General features: G+C 43.5%; 1 protein-coding gene and 1 long non-coding RNA gene across 19 annotated transcripts in view; both read right to left on the reverse strand.

The window, feature by feature from the left end:
* The window catches only part of ANKFY1 (ankyrin repeat and FYVE domain containing 1), a 103,932-nt gene that overhangs the window by 26,610 nt on the left and 55,641 nt on the right, over positions 1 to 21,681 (reverse strand). For all 18 annotated transcript variants that reach the window (XR_013405927.1, XR_013405925.1, XR_013405926.1 and 15 more), the window contains 6 exons: positions 20,745 to 20,894; positions 19,239 to 19,404; positions 10,578 to 10,782; positions 8,035 to 8,103; positions 7,614 to 7,813; positions 118 to 215 (listed from right to left, as the gene is read on the reverse strand). Coding sequence is in view for 15 of the 18 variants with exons in the window: in XM_077969874.1 (XP_077826000.1) it covers positions 118 to 215; positions 7,614 to 7,813; positions 8,035 to 8,103; positions 10,578 to 10,782; positions 19,239 to 19,404; positions 20,745 to 20,894 (888 nt within the window). In the remaining 3 variants the exon portion in view is untranslated. The remainder of the gene's footprint in view (positions 1 to 117; positions 216 to 7,613; positions 7,814 to 8,034; positions 8,104 to 10,577; positions 10,783 to 19,238; positions 19,405 to 20,744; positions 20,895 to 21,681) is intronic.
* On the reverse strand, positions 11,729 to 14,062 carry LOC144335284 (uncharacterized). The gene is made up of 2 exons (XR_013406014.1): positions 13,518 to 14,062; positions 11,729 to 12,286 (listed from the first exon to the last, which is right to left on the reverse strand). It is a non-coding gene; the product is annotated as an uncharacterized LOC144335284 (long non-coding RNA).

The raw sequence follows: 21,681 nt of genomic DNA on the forward strand, positions 1-21,681 counted from the left end.
ATTCTGATAAAAACTGAAAAAAAAAAAAACACCTATTCCCCTTTTTCCTACATATCCACCAGTGCCATTTCTTCCATAGATCAACACCATTTTCTCCAGCTGCCCGGTCACACTTACCCACTTGTTTCTGTGGTTGACATGGGCACCGTTGGTTGCCAGGAAAAGAGCTGCTGCCTCGTTTCCTGCTCCAGCTGCCCGCTGCAGTAAACAGTTTCCTAGAAGAAAACGGGCATGCTGATTCTTCTGTTTGCATCGAAATGCGGTCACGCTGCACACTGCACAACACCTGCTCTTTCCGCCACCCTGGGACTGGCAAGCCCTCACCAGACAGTAGGTCCGCACCAGACAGTAAGTATCATTTAAGTCCACAAAGGTGCTTTCTGCATGTGGACACAGACCCTAGGGAACGCCCCGGGCTGAAGCACCCACATAGGTACCGTGTATGTGGACACAGACCCTAGAGAACGCCCCGGGCTGGAGCATCCACAGAGGTACTGTGTGTGTGGACACAGAGGCTGGGGAACGCCCCGGGATGGGGCACCCACATAGGTACTGTGTGTGTGGACACAGAGGCTGGGGAACGCCCCGGGATGGGGCACCCACATAGGTACTGTGTGTGTGGACACAGAGGCTGGGGAACGCCCCGGGATGGGGCACCCACATAGGTACTGTGTGTGTGGACACAGAGGCTGGGGAACGCCCCGGGATGGGGCACCCACAGAGGTACTGTGTGTGTGGACACAGAGGCTGGGGAACGCCCCGGGATGGGGCACCCACAGAGGTACTGTGTGTGTGGACACAGAGGCTGGGGAACGCCCCGGGATGGGGCACCCACAGAGGTACTGTGTGTGTGGACACAAACCCTAGAGAACGCCCAAGGCTGGAACACCCACATAGGTACTGTGTGTGTGGACACAGAGGCTGGGGAACGCCCGGGCTGGAACACCCAGTTCCTCCATGGGATTCCCACTGGCCACTGCCCAGGACTGCAGAACTTCTGTCTCCTTGCTGAGGTTGGGTTAGAGCAAGGTTTCTCAACGGTGGTGCTACTGACATTTTGGACAGGATAAATTCTTTGTTGCGGGTACAATGTTCAGCAGCATCCTCTGAACTTAAGACAATTAGAAATGTCTACAGATGTTGGCCACATGTAGTGCCTCACAACTGTCATCCCAGCACTTTCGGAGGCCAAGGCAGGTGGATCACTTGGTGCCAGCGGTTTGAGATCAGCCCGGCTAACATGGTGAAAACCTGTCTCTACTAAAAATACAAAACTAGCCAGGCGTGGTGGTGCACACCTGTAATCCCAGCTACTTGGGAGGCTGAGACATGGGAATCGCTTGAACCCAGGAGGCAGAGGTTGCAGTGAGCTGAGATTGCACCACTGCTCTCCACCCTGGACAACAGAACAAGACTCTGTCTCAAAGAAAAAAAAAAAAATGTCTACAGATGTTGACAAATGTTCTCAGGCAGTAAAGGCAGGATTGTGCCAGGCTGAAAACCACTTGGCTGGATGACCATTTTGAAAACATTTTAAGTTCTATTAGAAAATGCCCCTTAAATATAAATACTTCAGTTTTATTCCTAATGCTTTAAATATGTTTGTTCTTGGCTTAGAAATATTTTCCTTAGCAGTGTCACTCTTTTCTAAATAAAAACCTTGGAAAGAAAAAAATGAGGTTTTTTTTCTTCTTTTTCTCTCTAAATGGTTTTAGCCCTAAAACAGTGTTTCTCAGCCTTTTAAAATCCATTTCCAAAAATGAACAAACTCTCTCATGTCAACAGCGATACTATTTGAAATTCTAAATAAACTAAACACCAGGACTAAAAACAAGATAAAGAACTGTGACAGCCAGGCACAGTAGCTCACTGCCTGTAATCCCAGAACTTTGGGAGTCTGAGGTGGGTGGATCATTTGAGGTCAGGAGTTCGAGACCAGCTTGGCCAACATGGTGAAACCCTGTCTCTACTAAAAACGTAAAAATGTGCCAGGCCTGGTGGCGCATGCCTGTAATCTCAGCTACTCGGGAGGCTGAGGCAGGAGAATCACTTGAACCCGGGAGGCAGAGGTTTCAGTGAGCTGAGACAGTCCCACCACGCTCCAGCCTGGGCGACAGAGTGAGACTCTGTCTCAAAACAAACAAACAAACAGAAATGGGACAAAGTACTACTTAGCTTTCATACCACGTTTTTCCTTATCCGACTCCTAGTTGATGGCTTCTCTAATCTGGAGACTCCGAATGTGGACCCCATGTTCACGCCTGCAGTCATTCCCCTGTACCCAAGACTTAACTCTATGCCTCCCAACAGAACAAAGATAACCCGTGATCCCGCAAACATCACTGAACCGTTAAAAGCGAGTGGACGAATTGGCTGGTCCGGGTGCAGTGACGTTTACAACTCATCAAAACCAGTTACAGATTTCTTTGTTCCTTCTTTGCTCCCACTGCTTCACCTGACTAGCCTTAAAATTCAAAAAAAAATTTTTTTAATTTTAAAAACTTTATAAATTAAAAAAAATTAAAATATCTTAGTAGACTAAGATTACACGTAAAATGAAAAATGAAACATATTAATAGAAAAAACAATCCTGAGCCTGTCTAGATTTAACAATTAAAACAAAGTATATAATGTAAAAGTGACAGAACCAGCAAGAAAAATGGACAAAACCATAACCAATGAAAAATTTTAATATACCTCCCAGAAACTGACAGATCAAGCAGTCCAAAAGTTAATAAGAATATGTAAGATTTGAACAGCATAATGAACAAGCTTGATTTAATGCACAAAGAGAATGCTGCATCCTACAATTAAAGAATGCATATTCTTTTCTTTTTTTTTTTTTTTTTTGAGACGGAGTCTTGCTCTGCCACCCACGCTGGAGTGCTGTGGCCGAATCTCAGCTCACTGCAAGCTCCACTTCCCGGGTTCACGCCATTCTCCTGCCTCAGCCTCCCGAGTAGCTGGGACTACAGGCGCCCGCCACCTCGCTCAGCTAGTTTTTTTTTGTATTTTTTTAGTAGAGACGGGGTTTCACCGTGTTAGCCAGGATGGTCTCAATCTCCTGACCTCGTGATCCGCCCGTCTCGGCCTCCCAAAGTGCTGGGATTACAGGCTTGAGCCACCGCGCCCGGTCTATTTTCTTTTCCTTTTTTTTTTTTTTTTTTGAGACGGAGTTTCGCTCTGTCGCCCAGGCTGGAGTGCAGTGGCCTGATCTCAGCTCACTGCAAGCTCCGCCTCCCAGGTTCACGCCATTCTCCTGCCTCAGCCTCCCAAGTAGCTGGGACTACAGGTGCCTGCCACTTCGCCCGGCTAGTTTTTTGTATATTTTTTAAGTAGAGACGGGGTTTCACCGTGTTAGCCAGGATGGTCTCGATCTCCTGACCTCGTGATCCGCCCGTCTCGGACTCCCAAAGTGCTGGGATTACAGGCTTCAGCCACCGTGCCCGGCCACAGTGCATGTTACTTTCAAGCACACGTCAGACTTTTATAAAAACTAGTTCTGGCTGGGCGCGGTGGCTCACGCCTGTAATCCCAGCACTTCGGGAGGCCGAGGCGGGAGGATCACAAGGTCAGGAGATCGAGACCAACCTGGTTAACACAGTGAAACCCCATCTCTACTAAAACTACAAAAATTAGCCGGGTGTGGCGACATGTGCCTGTAGTCCCAACTGCTGGGGAGGCTGCGGCAGGAGAATGGCGTGAACCCAGGAGGCAGAGCTTGCAGTGAACCGAGATCACACCACTGCACTCCAGCCAGGGTGACCCAGCGAGACTCCATCTCAAAAAAAAAAAAAAACCAAAAAACTAGTTCTGTAAGAGTCTAACATTCAAGCCTGTTTTTTGTTTTTTTTTTTTTTTGAGACGGAGTCTCGCTCTGTCACCCAGGCTGGAGTGCAGTGGCGCGATCTCGGCTCACTGCAAGCTCCGCCTCCCGGGTTCACGCCATTCTCCTGCCTCAGCCTCCCGAGTAGCTGGGACCACAGGCGCCGCCACCTCGCCCGGCTAATTTTTTGTGTTTTTAGTAGAGACGGGGTTTCGCCGTGTTAGCCAGGATGGTCTCGATCTCCTGACCTTGTGATCCGCCCGTCTCGGCCTCCCAAAGTGCTGGGATTACAGGCTTGAGCCACCGCGCCCGGCCTTGTTTGTTTTTTAAGAGATGGGATCTTGCTCTGTCACCCAGGCTGCAGTACAGTGGAGTGATCATAGCTCACTGCAGCCTCCAACTCCTGGCCTCAAGCAATCCTCCCACATCAGCCTCCTGGGTAGCTCAGGGTACAGGAATGAGCCACCATTCGATTCTTAAATATCAAAGGACCAACCTCTTATATGCCAAATTCTGATAGGATTAAATTAGTAATCAGTAAAATTATAGCAATCACCAATATATTTGCAAATTAAAAGGAATTAGTAATAATTTGGTTTCCAGAAGTCTTCAGTCTAAAACACTTATAGTTCTTCCTATTATCTGTCCTGTATAAAACACTTATAGTTCTTCCTATTATCTGTCCTGTATAAAACACTTATAGTTCTTCCTATATTATCTGTTCTGTATAAAACACTTATAGTTCTTCCTGTATTATCTGTTCTGTATAAAACACTTATAGTTCTTCCTGTATTATCTGTTCTGTATAAAACACTTATAGTTCTTCCTATATTATCTGTTCTGTATAAAACACTTATAGTTCTTCCTATATTATCTGTTCTGTATAAAACACTTACAGTTCTTCCTATATTATCTGTTCTGTATAAAACACTTATAGTTCTTCCTATATTATCTGTTCTGTATAAAACACTTATAGTTCTTCCTATATTATCTGTTCTGTATAAAACACTTATAGTTCTTCCTATATTATCTGTTCTGTATAAAACACTTATAGTTCTTCCTATATTATCTGCTCTGTATAAAACACTTATAGTTCTTCCTGTATTATCTGTTCTGTATAAAACACTTACAGTTCTTCCTATATTATCTGTTCTGTATAAAACACTTATAGTTCTTCCTATATTATCTGTTATGTATAAAACACTTATAGTTCTTCCTATATTATCTGTTCTGTATAAAACACTTATAGTTCTTCCTATATTATCTGTTCTGTATAAAACACTTATAGTTCTTCCTATATTATCTGCTCTGTATAAAACACTTATAGTTCTTCCTATATTATCTGTTCTGTATAAAACACTTATAGTTCTTCCTATATTATCTGTCCTGTATAAAACACTTATAGTTCTTCCTATTATCTGTCCTGTATAAAACACTTATAGTTCTTCCTATATTATCTGTTCTGTATAAAACACTTATAGTTCTTCCTGTATTATCTGTTCTGTATAAAACACTTATAGTTCTTCCTGTATTATCTGTTCTGTATAAAACACTTATAGTTCTTCCTGTATTATCTGTTCTGTATAAAACACTTACAGTTCTTCCTATATTATCTGTTCTGTATAAAACACTTATAGTTCTTCCTATATTATCTGTTCTGTATAAAACACTTACAGTTCTTCCTATATTATCTGTTCTGTATAAAACACTTATAGTTCTTCCTATATTATCTGTCCTGTATAAAACACTTACAGTTCTTCCTATATTATCTGTTCTGTATAAAACACTTATAGTTCTTCCTATATTATCTGTTCTGTATAAAACACTTATAGTTCTTCCTATATTATCTGTTCTGTATAAAACACTTATAGTTCTTCCTATTATCTGTCCTGTATAAAACACTTATAGTTCTTCCTATTATCTGTCCTGTATAAAACACTTATAGTTCTTCCTATATTATCTGTTCTGTATAAAACACTTATAGTTCTTCCTGTATTATCTGTCCTGTATAAAACACTTATAGTTCTTCCTATATTATCTGTTCTGTATAAAACACTTATAGTTCTTCCTGTATTATCTGTTCTGTATAAAACACTTACAGTTCTTCCTATATTATCTGTTCTGTATAAAACACTTATAGTTCTTCCTATATTATCTGTTCTGTATAAAACACTTATAGTTCTTCCTATATTATCTGTTCTGTATAAAACACTTATAGTTCTTCCTGTATTATCTGTTCTGTATAAAACACTTATAGTTCTTCCTATATTATCTGTTCTGTATAAAACACTTATAGTTCTTCCTATATTATCTGTTCTGTATAAAACACTTATAGTTCTTCCTATTATCTGTCCTGTATAAAACACTTATAGTTTTTCCTATTATCTGTCCTGTATAAAACACTTATAGTTCTTCCTATATTATCTGTCCTGTATAAAACAGTTATAGTTCTTCCTATATTATCTGTTCTGTATAAAACACTTATAGTTCTTCCTATATTATCTGTTCTGTATAAAACACTTATAGTTCTTCCTGTATTATCTGTTCTGTATAAAACACTTATAGTTCTTCCTATATTATCTGTTCTGTATAAAACACTTATAGTTCTTCCTGTATTATCTGTTCTGTATAAAACACTTATAGTTCTTCCTATATTATCTGTTCTGTATAAAACACTTACAGTTCTTCCTATATTATCTGTCCTGTATAAAACACTTACAGTTCTTCCTATATTATCTGTCCTGTATAAAACACTTATAGTTCTTCCAATATTATCTGTTCTGTATAAAACACTTACAGTTCTTCCTATATTATCTGTTCTGTATAAAACACTTATAGTTCTTCCTATATTATCTGTCCTGTAGTACCACTGCCTTGAGCTTTTGTATCACCTAGAGTGGTGATTTCATTTGACCTTTAAATATTTTTTAATTTTTTATTGATTGATTGATTGATTTTTGAGACAGAGTCTCGCTCTGTTGCCCAGGCTGGAGTGCAGTGACACGTGGCTCACTGCAACCTCTACCTCCCAGGTTCAAGCAATTCTCCTACCTCAGCCTCCTGAGTAACTGGGATTACAGGCGCCCGCCACTACACCCAGCTAATTTTTGCATTTTTAGTAGAGACGGGGTTTCACCATGTTGGCCAGGCTGATCTCGAACTCCTGACCTCAGGTGATCCGCCAGCCTCGGCCTACCAAAGTGCTGGGATTACAGGCATGAGCCACCGCGCCTGGCCGACCTTCAATTATTAACTTCTTTAGGGAAAGGGCTGTTTTAATATCCATCTTTTTTTTTTTTTTTGGTCAACTCTTCCTGTGAGTGACACCTACCCATGTTTTCTACATTTTTTGCTAGTACTCAATACTGAATTACACGGAATCCCTCTCCCTAAAATATCGCTGTATTTTATTTAGTCAGATCAAGGAAATACATTAAAACAGTGGTTCTCAAAGTGTAGTCTAAGATGGTAAATACTGAAGTTATAACCCACCTAAACAAAAGCTCTCTGGTACCATTTTTAAGACGGTCAAAGGAATGCTGAGTCCAAAGAGTGTGGGAGTCACCGCATTAAACAAATGGAAGTTTCAGCTTCAGGGACTTGATGTTTGAAGCACAGGATTTTTAAAAATTACAACCCAGGCTTTTACTGTATTTAAAATTAAGTACAAAATCATTATCCTCATAGTATGCCGTTCAATTTCTAAATCTGGGGTGAAAGCAGTTACACGCCATTTCCCGGCACCTGCAGGCCCCAGCATCGCCCCTTCGGGTGGCATGTCCTTTACCTGTCGCCGTGTCAGGTGCGTCCGTGTGGCTGCCGCGCTGGATGAGTCTGGCTGCAAAGCTGTTCTCATCAAATGAAGTCCCATTTACCACGGGGACATCTTCGAAGGGGTTCACAGACTGGTCAGAAGACACCGTGATATGCTGCACTGCGAGCCACAGAGCCGTGCTGCCCTCGTGGTCTTTGAGTTCTAAATCTAGTCTGAAAAGCAGAAACAATGTCAACAGCACCTACAATCTTTCTGAGACACTCTAGACTGACAACGACCTCGTTCTTTCTCTTTATCCTTTTTCAACGACACATTTTTTAGCTCACTTTAACTTCTTAATAAATGCGACACTAAAGGTGTTTAAGAAGAATGATTTTTCACTCACAACCCCCCTCCAACCCGTCTTCTCACTTGTGCATGTCTCCCTACGTACTGTTTGCACTGCAGCAGCTGACTGAACACATGTTCATTCCTGGCCATGATGGACACGTGCAAAGGAGTCCTGCAGGACCAAAAAGAAGAAGGGTCAATTCAGGACAGGCCTGTCCAGGACGATTCATGGCAAGAGGCACCCCGAATCCCAGGCAGAGTCCCCACCCACAAGAAATTCCACATTTCTACAAGGCTTCTAAAACCATGACCCAGGATCAAAACCTGAAAACGGATCTGCTTATATGTGACCATTATTCAGTGGCCAAAATGGACAAGAATCAGCTCAAGGAAGCGATCTCAAATACTCCCCAACTCAATCCCGACCCCCTCCTGAAGGCATAGACATGATTTTCTCAAAAACAGCAGTTTCTGCCACAGGTGTGCAGATTTTCCCTCATCTATTCTCCATTAATTCGGAAAAGAAACTTCCCCCATAATTTTCTGTTCTTCTCAAACACACTCAGTGCAGCAACAGGAGAGAACTGATGAAAGCTGCATTTAACCTCTTTTCACTGCTTTCATTTAGCATTCGGGAGCCCTGCAGGAGACTAGCACTGTGGAACTACCACACACACACACACATATACACAACACACACAATGTGAGTCAGGGCCCAAGGCTGCACCTACCACACACACACACACACACACACACACACACACACACACACAAACACACACACACACACACAGTGAGTCAGGGCCTAAGGCCGCACCTACCCACCCCCGCCAACACACACACAGCAAGTCAGGGCCCAAGGCCGCACCTACCCACCCCCCACACACACACATACACACACACATTGTGAGTCAGGGCCCAAGGCTGTACCTACCCCCCCCACACACACATACACACACACATTGTGAGTCAGGGCCCAAGGCTGTACCTACCCCCCCCACACACACATACACACACACATTGTGAGTCAGGGCCCAAGGCTGTACCTACCCCCCACACACACACATACACACACACACATTGTGAGTCAGGGCCCAAGGCTGTACCTACCACACACACACACACACACACACACACACACACACACACACACACACACACACTGCAAGTTTTCTGCCGTTGGAGGAAAAAAATAAAAGCATCAACAGCAGGGACATGGATGCAATTATTTTAGGAAATAAGGTAATTATCACATGATATTGAGATTTCATGAAGCTACATCTTATTTGTGTACCTTCCCTATCACACAAGTCCATTTTCCTATCTGACGACCAAACTTTACAAAAAATCTTTCCTTTTTTGAGAGGGTTTTCAAAGGTATAAAATACTGAGTTGTTCTAAGGACACGCGGGTCCCAACTGTGGTCAGCGATTCAGGTGACTTAACCGTCCTTCACAGCCTCACACCACTGTCCCGAGACAAGCAGCCTTTTCCCAGATCCTAAACCACAAGGAATCCCCAACTAAGTATTTCTGGAAATGGGCAAAATGAACACAGTAATTATTGTTAAATATGCAACGGGCTGTGCTACAGACAAAGGTAGCAAGCTGTGCAGATAAAGTGGGAGTGTTTACAAGAAAGTAAAATTGGGTTTAACAATTAGAATTTTCTAACAATTAGACCTCACAGAAATAAAACAGATTGTCTGGTTGCTTGGATAGTTTGAACTCTAAGAAACGCTAGAAGGTTCCCTTGGAGGCCCTGGACTAGACGACCACTCTAGTTCCTTCAAACATGAAGATACAAATTGCTTAAAAGCTCGAAGACTGGCACACGCCTGTAATCCCAGCACTCTGGGAGACTGAGGTGGGAAGATCGTTTGAGCCCAGGAGTTTGAGGCCAGCCTGGACAACATGGCAAAACCGTGTCTCTACCAAAATACAACAATCAGCCAGGTGGGGTGGCGCATGCCTGTAGTCCCACCTACTCAGGAGGCTGAGGTGGGAGGATCACCTGTGCCCAGAAGGTGGAGGCTAGAGTGAGCCAAGATCACACCACTGCGCTCCAGCCTGGGCGACAGAGTGAGACGCTGACACAATTAAAAACAAACAAACAGGCCGGGTGCGGTGGCTCACGCCTGTAATCCCAGCACTTTGGGAGGCCGAGGCGGGCAGATCACAAGGTCAGCAGATCGAGACCACGGTGAAACCCCGTCTCTACTAAAAATACAAAAAATTAGCCGGGCGCAGTTGTGGGCGCCTGTAGTCCCAGCTACTCGGGAGGCTGAGGCAGGAGAATGGCGTGAACCCGGGAGGCGGAGCTTGCAGTGAGCCGAGATCGCGCCACTGCACTCCAGCCTGGGCGACAGAGCGAGACTCCGTCTCAAAAAACAAACAAACAAACAAACAAACAACAAAAAAAAACCCTCGATGACTTCAGTTACCTAGGACGGAAATGTTTTCCCCAAATGCCTCTGGTTTTAGTAGTGACACTACTACTATACATCAATGTCTGTGACTTTAATAAAAATCAGACTGAATAATGCCAAACTACAGAACATGAACTCCCCGTATGCCAGTGACCTGCTACCGTAAGATAATCTTCTGAGAAGAGTGCTAAGGGCACGGGGTCTGCTCCCCAGCTTACCTCCCCTTGCTGTCCTGCATGTTGGGGTTGGCACCAGCCTGCAGAAGGGCCTCTGCAATCTGCGCCATCTCAGACATCACATCTGCTGAGTGTTTCTTTGAACTGTACAAGGCCACGAGGTGCAATGGTGTCTCCTGGGCACCCAGTGTAGCAGCATTGACCAAGGCCCCATTCTTAATGAGGAAAGTGGCAGCAAAGAGATCGCCTTGAAAAGAAATAAGAGAAGAAACAGTAACACAGGACAACACTCAGGGCAAAGAGTTCTGGCCAGTGCTTCCTCCAGAGGCAGCAGAAAATGACTGCAGACAAAAGAGAGCAATAACTAGATGTGTCTGAAGGAACCTCTTGGGGCATCTGTAAGTGGAAACTCATCATTGAGATCATGGAGTTACAGACGAATTCAAAAGGCTGTGCTCAATTTTTGGTACCTGTTATCACTGGTCATGCCTCCTCACCTCAGTATCCTTTCACTGTTTAAGAATACTAGGCTGGGCCGGGTGCGGTGGCTCAAGCCTGTAGTCCCAGCGCTTTGGGAGGCTGAGACGGGCGGATCACCTGAGGTCGGGAGTTCGAGACCAGCCTGACCAACACAGAGAAACCCCGTCTCTACTACAAATACAAAATTAGCCGGGCGTGGTGGTGCCTGCCTGTAATCCCAGCTACTCGGGAGGCTGAGACACGAGATTCGCTTGAACCCAGTGGGTGGAGGTTGCAGTGGGCTGAGACCGCACTATTGCACTTCAGCCTGGGCAACAAGAGCAAAACTCCATCTCAAAAAAAAAGAATACTAGGCTTCTGTTCTTCAAAGGCCTCTTTTGGTCATCTCTCAAAAGGGTTTCCAGGATCCCTCCCCACACAATTTCTCTCTCTCCCTCTCTCTTTCTCATTTCCTGACCACAGCTTGTACCTAACTAAGCAACACTACCCCCATTCTGCTGTACTCGCATACAGGTTCTACTCAGAGCAATCCCGTGTCTGTTTCCGCTGTACTCGCATACACGTTCTACTCAGAGCAATTCCGTGTCTGTTTCCGCCGTACTCGCATATAGGTTCTACTCAGAGTAATCCCATGTCTGTTTCCGCTGTACTCGCATACAAGTTCCTACTCAGAGTAATCCCAAGTCTGTTTTATTATTATAAAATTTCTTTCCTTTTTAGATTTTTTTTTTTTTTCCAGACGGAGCCTTGCTGGAGTGCAGTGGCACAATCTCCGCTCACTGCAACTTCCGCCTCCGAAGTTGAAGCAATTCTCATGTCTCAGCCTCCCAAGTAGCCGGGACTATAGGCACGTGCCACCACACCTGGCTAATTTTTTGTATTTTAGTAGGAATGGGGTTTCACCATGATGTACAGGCTGGTCTCAAACTCCTGAGCTCAGGCAAACCACCTGTCTCAGCCTCCCAGAGTGCCAGGATTACAGATGTGAGCCACTGCACCCTGCCTCTTTTTAGTTTTATAATTTCATTATATACACGTAACTGACTTAAGAAGTTTACAATGAAACATTTGAACAGAGTATCTGTACACATTACTATTTACAAAAATTTCACATGGTAAATAACCTTGTTGTGGAAACAAAATTTCTTTCTAAATCCCTTCCGCTGACTTAACTCTGGCGGTATTACAGAGTCTACCTAGGACTATTTACAGATATCAAATCAACACTGAGGAACATCCTAGGGCTTTGGAAGGCCGAGGCGGGAGGATCGCTTGAGCCCAAGAGTTCGAGACTGCAGTGGGCCATGACTGTGCCGTTGCACTCTAGCCTTGGTGACAGAGAGAGATCCTGACTCAACAAAGCCTGAATAACTCATAGAAAATCCATTCTTCTTATTTTTTGAGACGAAGTCTCACTCCCGTCACCCAGGCTGGTACACTGGCATGATTACGGCTCGCTGCAGACTCAACTTCTTGGCTCAGGGGATTCTCCTGCCTCAGTCTCCTGAATAGTGGAGACTAGAGGCACACATGCCACCATGCCTGGCTTATTTTTTATATTTTTAGTAGAGATGGGGTTTCACCATGTTGCCCAGGCTGGTCTCCAACCCCTGGGCTGAAGGGATCCACCTGTCTCAGCCTCCCAAAGTGCTGGGATTACAGGCATGAGCCACTGTGCCTGGCCAAAATCCATTAATTTTAATAGCTTCATTTACCATCTTTCATTTACCATCTTTGACTATTTATGCTCTGTAGAAGTGAAAAAAACTACCTTGACATGTTGACAAAAGGCCAAGAATTAAGATGAAGATGTTAACAGTATACATTTGTGAAACTACTTTGTCAGACACTAATAAAGAGAAATTGACTCTAGATTGGTTCTACAAATACATGGTTAAACTCAGAACTAAGCAGTCTGACAAGTGGCCATTTAGTGTTAAAAATACTTGTGAAAAACCAGTTAAAGTATACTTGTCAAGTTCACTTGGAGGATGACAAGGATTAAGCAATTAAATTTGTTGTAAGATTAAAAGTTCAGTCTTCCTTGGATTTAGTTATATTTAAAACTTAAAACATGCAAACACACTACATATATATGAAATTTATGTTTCTTAAGAAAGTAAGGCAAGAATAGCAAAGCATCATAACACATGGAACAGAAACCTGTTACCAAGGCTTGGGGCATCACACCTTCCTAGGTGAAAGCAATTGCTCTCAGTAGCCTCCAGGTGGCACCCATGAGCTCACACCAGGAAACTCGGGTTTTGGGGATTTTTTTGTTTTGTTTTGTTTGAGACATGGTCTCACTCTGTCACCCAGGCTGAAGTGCGGTGGCATCATCACGGCTCACTGCAGCCTCGACTTGCAGGGCTCAGGGGATCCTCCCAGCTCAGCGTCCTGAGTAGCTGGGATACTCAGCTTTTTTGTGGTTTTGGTAGAGATGGGTTTTGCCACTGTTGCCCAAGCTGGTCTTGACCTCGTGGGCTCAAGCAATCCACCCACCTCAGCCTCCCAAAGTGTTGGGATTACAGGTGTGAGCCACAGCGCCTAGCCTGGAAAGTCTTTCAAGGATTCCGTTAAACATCTTCCAAATCAAACTCATCTGCAATTTGCAACTTGAAGTCCCCATGTGTAACTCTGATGAGTGACAGCAAGTTAACCCAAGAGCCTGGATTCAGAGGTACTTTCTGCAGATTCCGTCTCCATTTCACCAAAGTCTACAGGACGAATTTCTTGCAAATCACATCCTTCTTCAGCTGGATGATCCCCAACATGCGGAACAACGTCCCAGAGTTTGATTTGCTGGTCCCATGAGAGTTGACTATACTCCTTAAATGTGTGGGTGATCTCGGGATGAATGCTGGATTGTTGAGGCTGCCTTGGAACTTCTTTAATGTATGAATCGCAATGGTGATCTGCTTTTGTCTTTGCATCAGGACACTTTGGTTCCTAATTGTTAGAATTGTGAGTGCAGACCCCTTTGCATCACAACCTGAGACGATGATTTTCTCTCTTTCAAAGTTTTCTTTTCATATCTTACGGTACCATTTCATCTCCTTTGACTACACATCTACAGTCTGAACATCTGAAATGGAGTTTCAGGAGTGGTAAAGCTCTCTCAAGTCTGTTGCTGGTATTCCTGTGCACATTTTCATTTGAATATACAGGTTTCATCTGGTTCTCAGTGGGTATGAAATTAGAAAATCATCTGCTTTTGTTTTGGCTTTTGGTTTTTTGAGATAGGGTCTCACTCTGTTGGTCAAGCTGGAATGCAGTGGTGCCAACATCGCTTACTGCAGCCTCAGCCTCCCAGCCTCAAGCAATCCTCCTGCCTCAGCCTCCCAAGTAGCTAGGGGTACAGGCGCATGCCACCCTACCTGGCTCATTTTAAAATATTTTTGTAGAGATGAGGTCTCACTATGCTGTCCAGGTTGTACTCAAACTCCTGGCCTCAAGTGATCCTCCCACCTTGGCCACCCAAAGTGCTGGGATTACAGGCGTGAGCCACTGCACCCAGGCCGATTGTCTGTTTTTCAATACTTCCCATCTGGTCTATGCTTTCTTCCGAGGGACTATCTTGCTACAGAATGTGGGCTCTGGCACTGGGGCAGCCAGGAGGCCTCAGATGCTGACTTGTTCCTCAGATGCTGGATTGGCCCGTGTCTGATTTTTTTTTTTTTTTTTTGGTATTCACACTGTCTTACACAAAACAGACCCTGGGGAAACGTTTGGGAAGAAAATGGACTGACTGGTTAGGGCTATTGGGTTCTACTTTATCAGAAAGGTTCTTATTTGAATGAATTATGACTTTAGGTAACTTAACAATTTTCCAGTAAGTCCCTTCTCTTGAAATATTTTCATTCTTCTGCTCCTGTTTTGGGTGGGGTAAGGGGTGAAGAAGGGTGCAATCTTTACCAGTATCAAAGCTTAGATTTTATAGTACAGACGCGGTAAAGCACTGCAGGCAGCAGGTAACATGCATATTGGGGGTTGGCTAGGTCAGGCTTTTGCTATCCATTTATACATATACACAGAGGGCCCTACTCCGTAGCGTGAACAAACTCTGCATGGATTTGGTATAGAAGAAAATATGTAAAGACAACAATATATTAGCAATAGAACTAAATATCCTAGAGACGGCCACTTACATTCTGGGAGCAGAAAGAAACTTTAGAATTATTAGGACAACGGGCCTTAATGAAAAGTCCAAAATATGAGATACTCAGGGAACAAGGGATAATGCAGTTTCATTACCTTTAAGTTTAAAACATATTCCAAACTAAGACACAAATACATAGTGGTCGGGCGCAGCGGCTCCTGACTGTAATCCCAGCACTTTGGGAGGCCGAGGCAGGCAGTTCACTTGAGGCCAGGAGTTTGAGACCAGCCTGGCCAACATGGCAAACCCAATCTCTACAAAAATACAAAAATTAGCCAAGCATAGTGGCATGTGCCTGTAATCCCAGCTACTAGGGAGACTGAGGCAGGAGAATTGCTTGAACCCAGGAGGTGGAGTTTGCAGTGAGCCAAGATTGCAGCACTACACTCCAGCCTGGGCGACAGAGCAAGACTCTGTCTTAAAAAAAAAAAAAAAAGAGAGAGAGAGAGAGAGAGAGAGAGAGATAAATACACAGTAAAGTTAAGACAAGACAGGTTAACGAAAAATGTGTAATACACCAAACATACAGAAGATAAACTGGGCAATACTGCACAGGTATATGAAACCCTATGAATTATTGGATTCAGATGGATAGCATGATAAAAAAAAAAGGTTATATCTTAAATCCTTAGGTCCTCTTAGAAGAATTATAGACTTTGAATCAGATTTATTTTATTAATAAGACCCAAATATACAGTTTTTACTTATAATCATACATATATATATAAATATATTCACCCCAAAGAAAGCTATTTAGAAATTACTAGAAATAGAAAATTAGTAAAGTTTTACATTAAAAGAAAGTCAGCCCAGAGGGTACATAAAGGAAAAGGACAACTGATATCAGAAGAGCAGAACAATGGGAGGGAACAGAAAATGTCACAAGCACCGTTTATAAGGTTTCTGTCAATAAGAAAATGGTTAACACATTTTAGAAAGACTTGAAATCATCAGAAACAGTTAAAATAAAAACTGGTGCTTAAAAGTTTCAGTTACTTCATCACCTCATTCACTGACACTGCCAGGTAAATGAGGCATGACCATTACAATCTGTCCACATAAAACTATTCCTAACAAAAAACTTCACACTAAAAAAATCCATATACAATATTTCTTTCAATGCAGCTTCTTGACAGTTCTATTCAGCCAGTAACCTTCATTATTCAATTAATACAAACCATATTTCATGCTGCTCCAGTTGGTGGCATCATTATCAAATTTACTAAAAATAATTAACAGGAACATCCTACTTAAGAAACCCATCAACAGGGTACAGTGGCTCACGCCTGTAATCCCAGCACTTTGGAAGGCCGCGGTGGGCGGATCACCTAAGGTTGGGGGTTTGAGACCAGCCTGACCAACGTGGAGAAACCCCATCTCTACTAAAACCACAAAATTAACCGGGCATGGTGACGGGTGCCTATAATCCCAGCTACTCAGGAGGCTGAGGCAGGAGAATTGCTTGAACCCGGGATGCGGAAGTTGCAGTGAGCCAAGACTGCACCACTGCACTCCAGCTTGGGCGACAGGAACGAAACTCCGTCTCAAAAAAAAAAGAAAAAAGAAATCCACTGACTGATGTTGGTTATTAAGGTAAAAAAGTTCAGGAAGAATTGTTTTTATCAAGTGAAGACTCATCTTCTTGCTCAAATCAGGCTAATCCAAGGAGATGGCCTCTCTCCGGCCAAACACGTGCCCGCTGTGGACTCCCGCAGAGTCACTGCCCGCCTGTTCCACTCTTTAGATAAAACGACTGCTATACTCGGTTATTAGGATGATCACTGACTATTTTGTGGACAGATTCCAATGCATGCTCAGAACTAAACCGAAATCTCATATATTAAAGACTTTCACTCTTAACAGTTAAAGTGAAAAAAACTCCTACAGGAACTGGACCTGGTTACGGCATTTCCAGTGCAGGGGCAAGGGATGAACGGCAGGGCTGACCCCGCCAGTCCCCTGGTAATCAATGCTGGGTGTACCACTAACATTGCCTCGCATTCTCTGAACAAACCAATAAAGCAAAAGTGATTCCCACTTTATGGATAGCGAAGACTCAGAATGTGACTTGTCCAAGGCCACAGAGTAAACAGATGAGCTGAGATTCAAACCTTGGTAAATATGAGCTTGATAGCCAGTGCTCTGTCTACCGTAATATGTGACACACTCTAAAGTTAGCAAAATCACATTTATTATACCCACACTGTAATCCACATACTTGCAGGCAATTAATAAACTCAGAGTGGAAGATTAAACCGTCTGAAAATAAACATCAAAAATGTATCGCTAATTCTTGGCAATTCTTGTAGCTAAGCAATCACCAAAATATTTAATAACTCAAAAGATGTTTTATTATCAAACATAAGAATTAACTCCCTGGGAGGAAAGGAACAAAATTCTCAGAATTTTTTTTTTTTTTTTTTTTTTTTTTAGTAACAGGGTATTTGTTTCCAAAATAAACATCTCAAGACACAAAACAGTGTGGGAAAGAATCATTCCCTGCGTGGTGGACATTTCCTCACCGCATCACACTCAGTGCTAAGTACTCGCTGGCTTCGCACGGCACATCATGGTGCTTGGGGAAAATGCATCTGCTCTTGACACTGACACACTCGAAGGATTTCCTACCCAGTGATGAGCAAAATTTTCCTCTCTACCAGCCAGCAAGCTCAGCACTCCAACACATGGCTTATAAGGATACTCGTATTAAAACCTTTGCCCAAAAAGGACAAAGCTGGCACAGGACCACAACTTGATGTAACTACATTCCACCAACTAGGAGCAATTTGTGAACGGCAAAAATGTAGCATAGACAATAATGGTATGACAACGCATCATCAAAAGGGGAAAAAAAAAGATTAAGATGGAGCGAAATGAGTAGATTCTCTCTTTGATATCTACATGTAAGTAACAAAAAAGTGGCCATGGCAATGTACTTCAATCAAGTCAACCATCCCTCCAGAGAACTAACGCTTTGACACTTTGGAAAGCTTTCATTCCTCACTGGAACTCTACCTCTATACAGATTTCACTCTGTCAAAAATGACCATTGCAAAGCAAAATCAGTCAGGATTCACTTAGGACTTACGAATTAGTAAGACTATGGAAAAAAACAAACAAAAAAACCAGTATTGTTTTTCCTTTGACAAGTTAATTCATTAGGATTAAGACGTTTTGTTCTCGGCCGGGCGCGGTGGTTCACGCCTGTAATCCCAGCACTTTGGGAGGCCGAGGCGGGCGGATCACAAGGTCAGGAGATCGAGACCATCCTGGCTAACATGGTGAAACCTCGTCTCTTACTAAAAATACAAAAAAAAAAAAAAAAAAAATTAGCCAGGCGAGGTGGCGGGCGCCTGTAGTCCCAGTTACTCGGGAGGCTGAGGCAGGAGAATAGTGTGAACTTGGGAGGCGGAGCTTTCTGTCAGCCGAGATCGTGCCACTGCACTCCAGCCTGGGCGACAGAGCGAGATTCCGTCTCAAAAAAAAAAAAAGAGAAAAAGATGTTTTGTTCTCAAGTCTATCATTTCTATATTCTTCCAACTACTAACAATGCATTCAAAATATAGCTACAATTTCAAATAACTTTGCTAGAACACAATGAAACTTTACCAATTTATCATAATAGAGGTCTAGCCTGTTAAAGTGAACACCCCGAATCTAAGAATATGTTTAAACATTTACGGTTTTGCTACTATCCTCATGTCTGTGGTAGGATACAAAGGCAAAACCTTCCTAGCACAATTCCTGGAGCAAGTGACCCACTGAACAAGCAAACACACAAGTGCTTACAGGTAAAAGGTGCTTCTTCACACAAAGTACCGCCTTTGCAGCCTTTCCTCCCGGAGCCCTGTTGGCACTGTGAACGGCCAAACCAACAAGGCGCAGGGAACAGCTCTTGAGTGCTTCCTCTGACCCAGTGATCAAATTCTGAATCATGTACCCTGTGAGTACAGACTAGGGAAGCCTTTGAGAATTGTGGGAACAAGGTGAGAAAGTCTTCAAAAATGACTTGGATAAAAATAAAACTGCCTGCAGGGAAAAATATAAAATACACTTCTTCCTACCTCTTTGGATTCCTTTGTGTAACAAGCTCCAGCCACTCTTGTCCACCATGTCCACGTCAGCTTTGTGACTAACCAGCGTGGTGGCAATACTCTCCAGCCGTCGTGAAAGGGCTAGATCTAATGCCAGATCTCCATTATGATCCGCTTCGTTCAGCTTCCCAGGGAGCTACATGAACACGTTTGTGAATTAGCACCCCGTGCGTAGAGAATACGACCTATTTTCATTTCTCCCACCTTGACCCTTAAATATCATCGCTTATACAAATGTCAAATTTAAGTACTTCAACACTGCTTACTCCCCAAATTCAACTTCATTCATAAACTTCTATCAGGCTTCCTCAGGGTACACGTTTTCAGGGAGTACTGTATTAATGGGGACCACATAGCAAACATTGTGGGAGATGATGTAAGGGCCACCAGGAAAATGTGGACAGAGGGCTGTGGGGCACAAGTGCCAGGCAGAGGTTCCGAGAGCTTTACAGTGAACAGCTAATGCTTCCATGAAAGGCGGTGGCGTGCTTATCTCATGTTTCCCAGCAGTTTAATGTCTCCCCATACACTGGACACCCAGGATAAAACATACTTCGTTCCCATCTGTCAAGAGCCATTACCTTTCTTTCAAGGTCATGTGATGGGCAGAATTATAGCCCCCCAAAGACGGACATGTCCGAATCCCCAGAACCTGTAAACATGTCACATTACACGGCAAAAGGCGCTTTGAGGGTATGATTAAGGACTTTGCAATGAGGAGAGTATCCCAGATTATCCAGGAGGCCCGATCTATCTAACCACACACATCCTTCAAAGGGAAAAAGGGAACCAGAGGAACAAGTCAGAGAGATGTGACATGAGAAGCACCTGACACACCACTGCTGGCTTTTAAGACAAAAGCCGGGGGCTATGAGCTAAGGGCTATGAGCTAAGGAATGTGTGGCGGGCTCTAAAAGGTGGGAATGGCCCTCAGTTGACGGCCGGCAAGAAAAATGGGGACCTCGATCCTGTAAGTGCAAGAATCTGAATTTTGCCAAAAACCCAAATGAGTAGGAAATGGATTCTCCTCTTGAGTCTCTGGAAAGAAGCACAGCCTGCTGACACCTTGATTTTGGGCCAGTGATTCCTGTCCTGGACTTCCAACCTACAAAACTCTTAGGCAATACATTTGTGTTGTTTTAAGCCATTAAGTTTATGGTAATTTATTATAGCAGCAAAAGTAAACTAATACAGATTTTGGCACCTGGAAGTTAAGAAGCATTAAAAAAAAAACAACAAAAAAACACTACCTAAAAGCATATAAGAGGTTTTTAAATTAGGCAATGGGCTAAGGCTGGAAGAATTTTGAGAAACATGTTAGAAAAAGCTCAGATAGCCCTGAACAAACTATTCAGTAGAAATCCGTACATTAAAGACTGTGCCAGTGACGGCTCGGAAGAAGTGAGCAGCAGCCTGGAGAAAGACAAGCGCATTAGAGTTCCGGGAAATGAAGAATGGAAAAGGTGGCTACAGTACCTGGGAATCCATTTCAATCAGATAAAGGAAGACCACGTCTTCTCTCTCCACTTTGATAGCTTTATGTAACGGGTACTCCGTCTTGGATTTGATCATTTTGTATAACAACTGAGCACTCATGCTACTGAAATCCTCCTTTCTCAGGTCATCCTGACAATTCACAACATAGTAAAAAGCAGAACAGATACAAAGCGATAAACACAACTACCATTTAGTACGCCCTTAAAACGCGTCAGTCAGGCCCTACTTGAAGGGCCTAACCTTTCCCGACTCATTTACTTCTCCCCAAAACCCAATGAGGTAAGACTTGATCATCCCCATTTTACAGAAGAAAAAAGTAAGGCATAAAGAGATTAGATAACTTGCTCTAGTTCAGACAGTCCTTAAATGGCTGGGGAACCAGAAGGCTGACGTTCTGAGCCTCACTCTTTCCCCTGGCACTACTGTGCCTCCCAGTGAGGTGGCAAAGCCAAGCCACGCATACCTCTAACAGGAATGCGCCCCGAGGGAGCCTCACGTGAGAGCAAGGAGTCCTCTTCCCACCCCCCGAAAGATGGCGGTTAGAAAATCAATTCAATCAACTCCAACTTCCACAAGCAAGTCACTCCGCTGAGTCACAGCTGGTCCCTATTATTGCAGATCTCTATATTTCTACCTATTTTAACAGAAAGGTTACCAATCCGGTTTCAATTCCTTAAAATCCAGCTCTTCTAGCCACCTTTTCTGAAACTCTAAGGCTTTTCCTATGATGTTGTTGAATACCAAATAATTCGCAGAAACTAATTTGTAAAAGGTAGCACCAGCCCTAATTTTTTAAAACTGCAAACAACAACAAAAAAATGTGAACCACTGGCCGGGTGCGGTGGCTCACACCTATAATCCCAGCACTTCGGGAGGCCGAGGCAGGTGGATCACCTGAGGTTGGGAGTTTGAGACC

Source organism: Macaca mulatta, chromosome 16 (genome assembly GCF_049350105.2).
Source record: "Macaca mulatta isolate MMU2019108-1 chromosome 16, T2T-MMU8v2.0, whole genome shotgun sequence".
NCBI lineage: Eukaryota > Metazoa > Chordata > Mammalia > Primates > Cercopithecidae > Macaca > Macaca mulatta.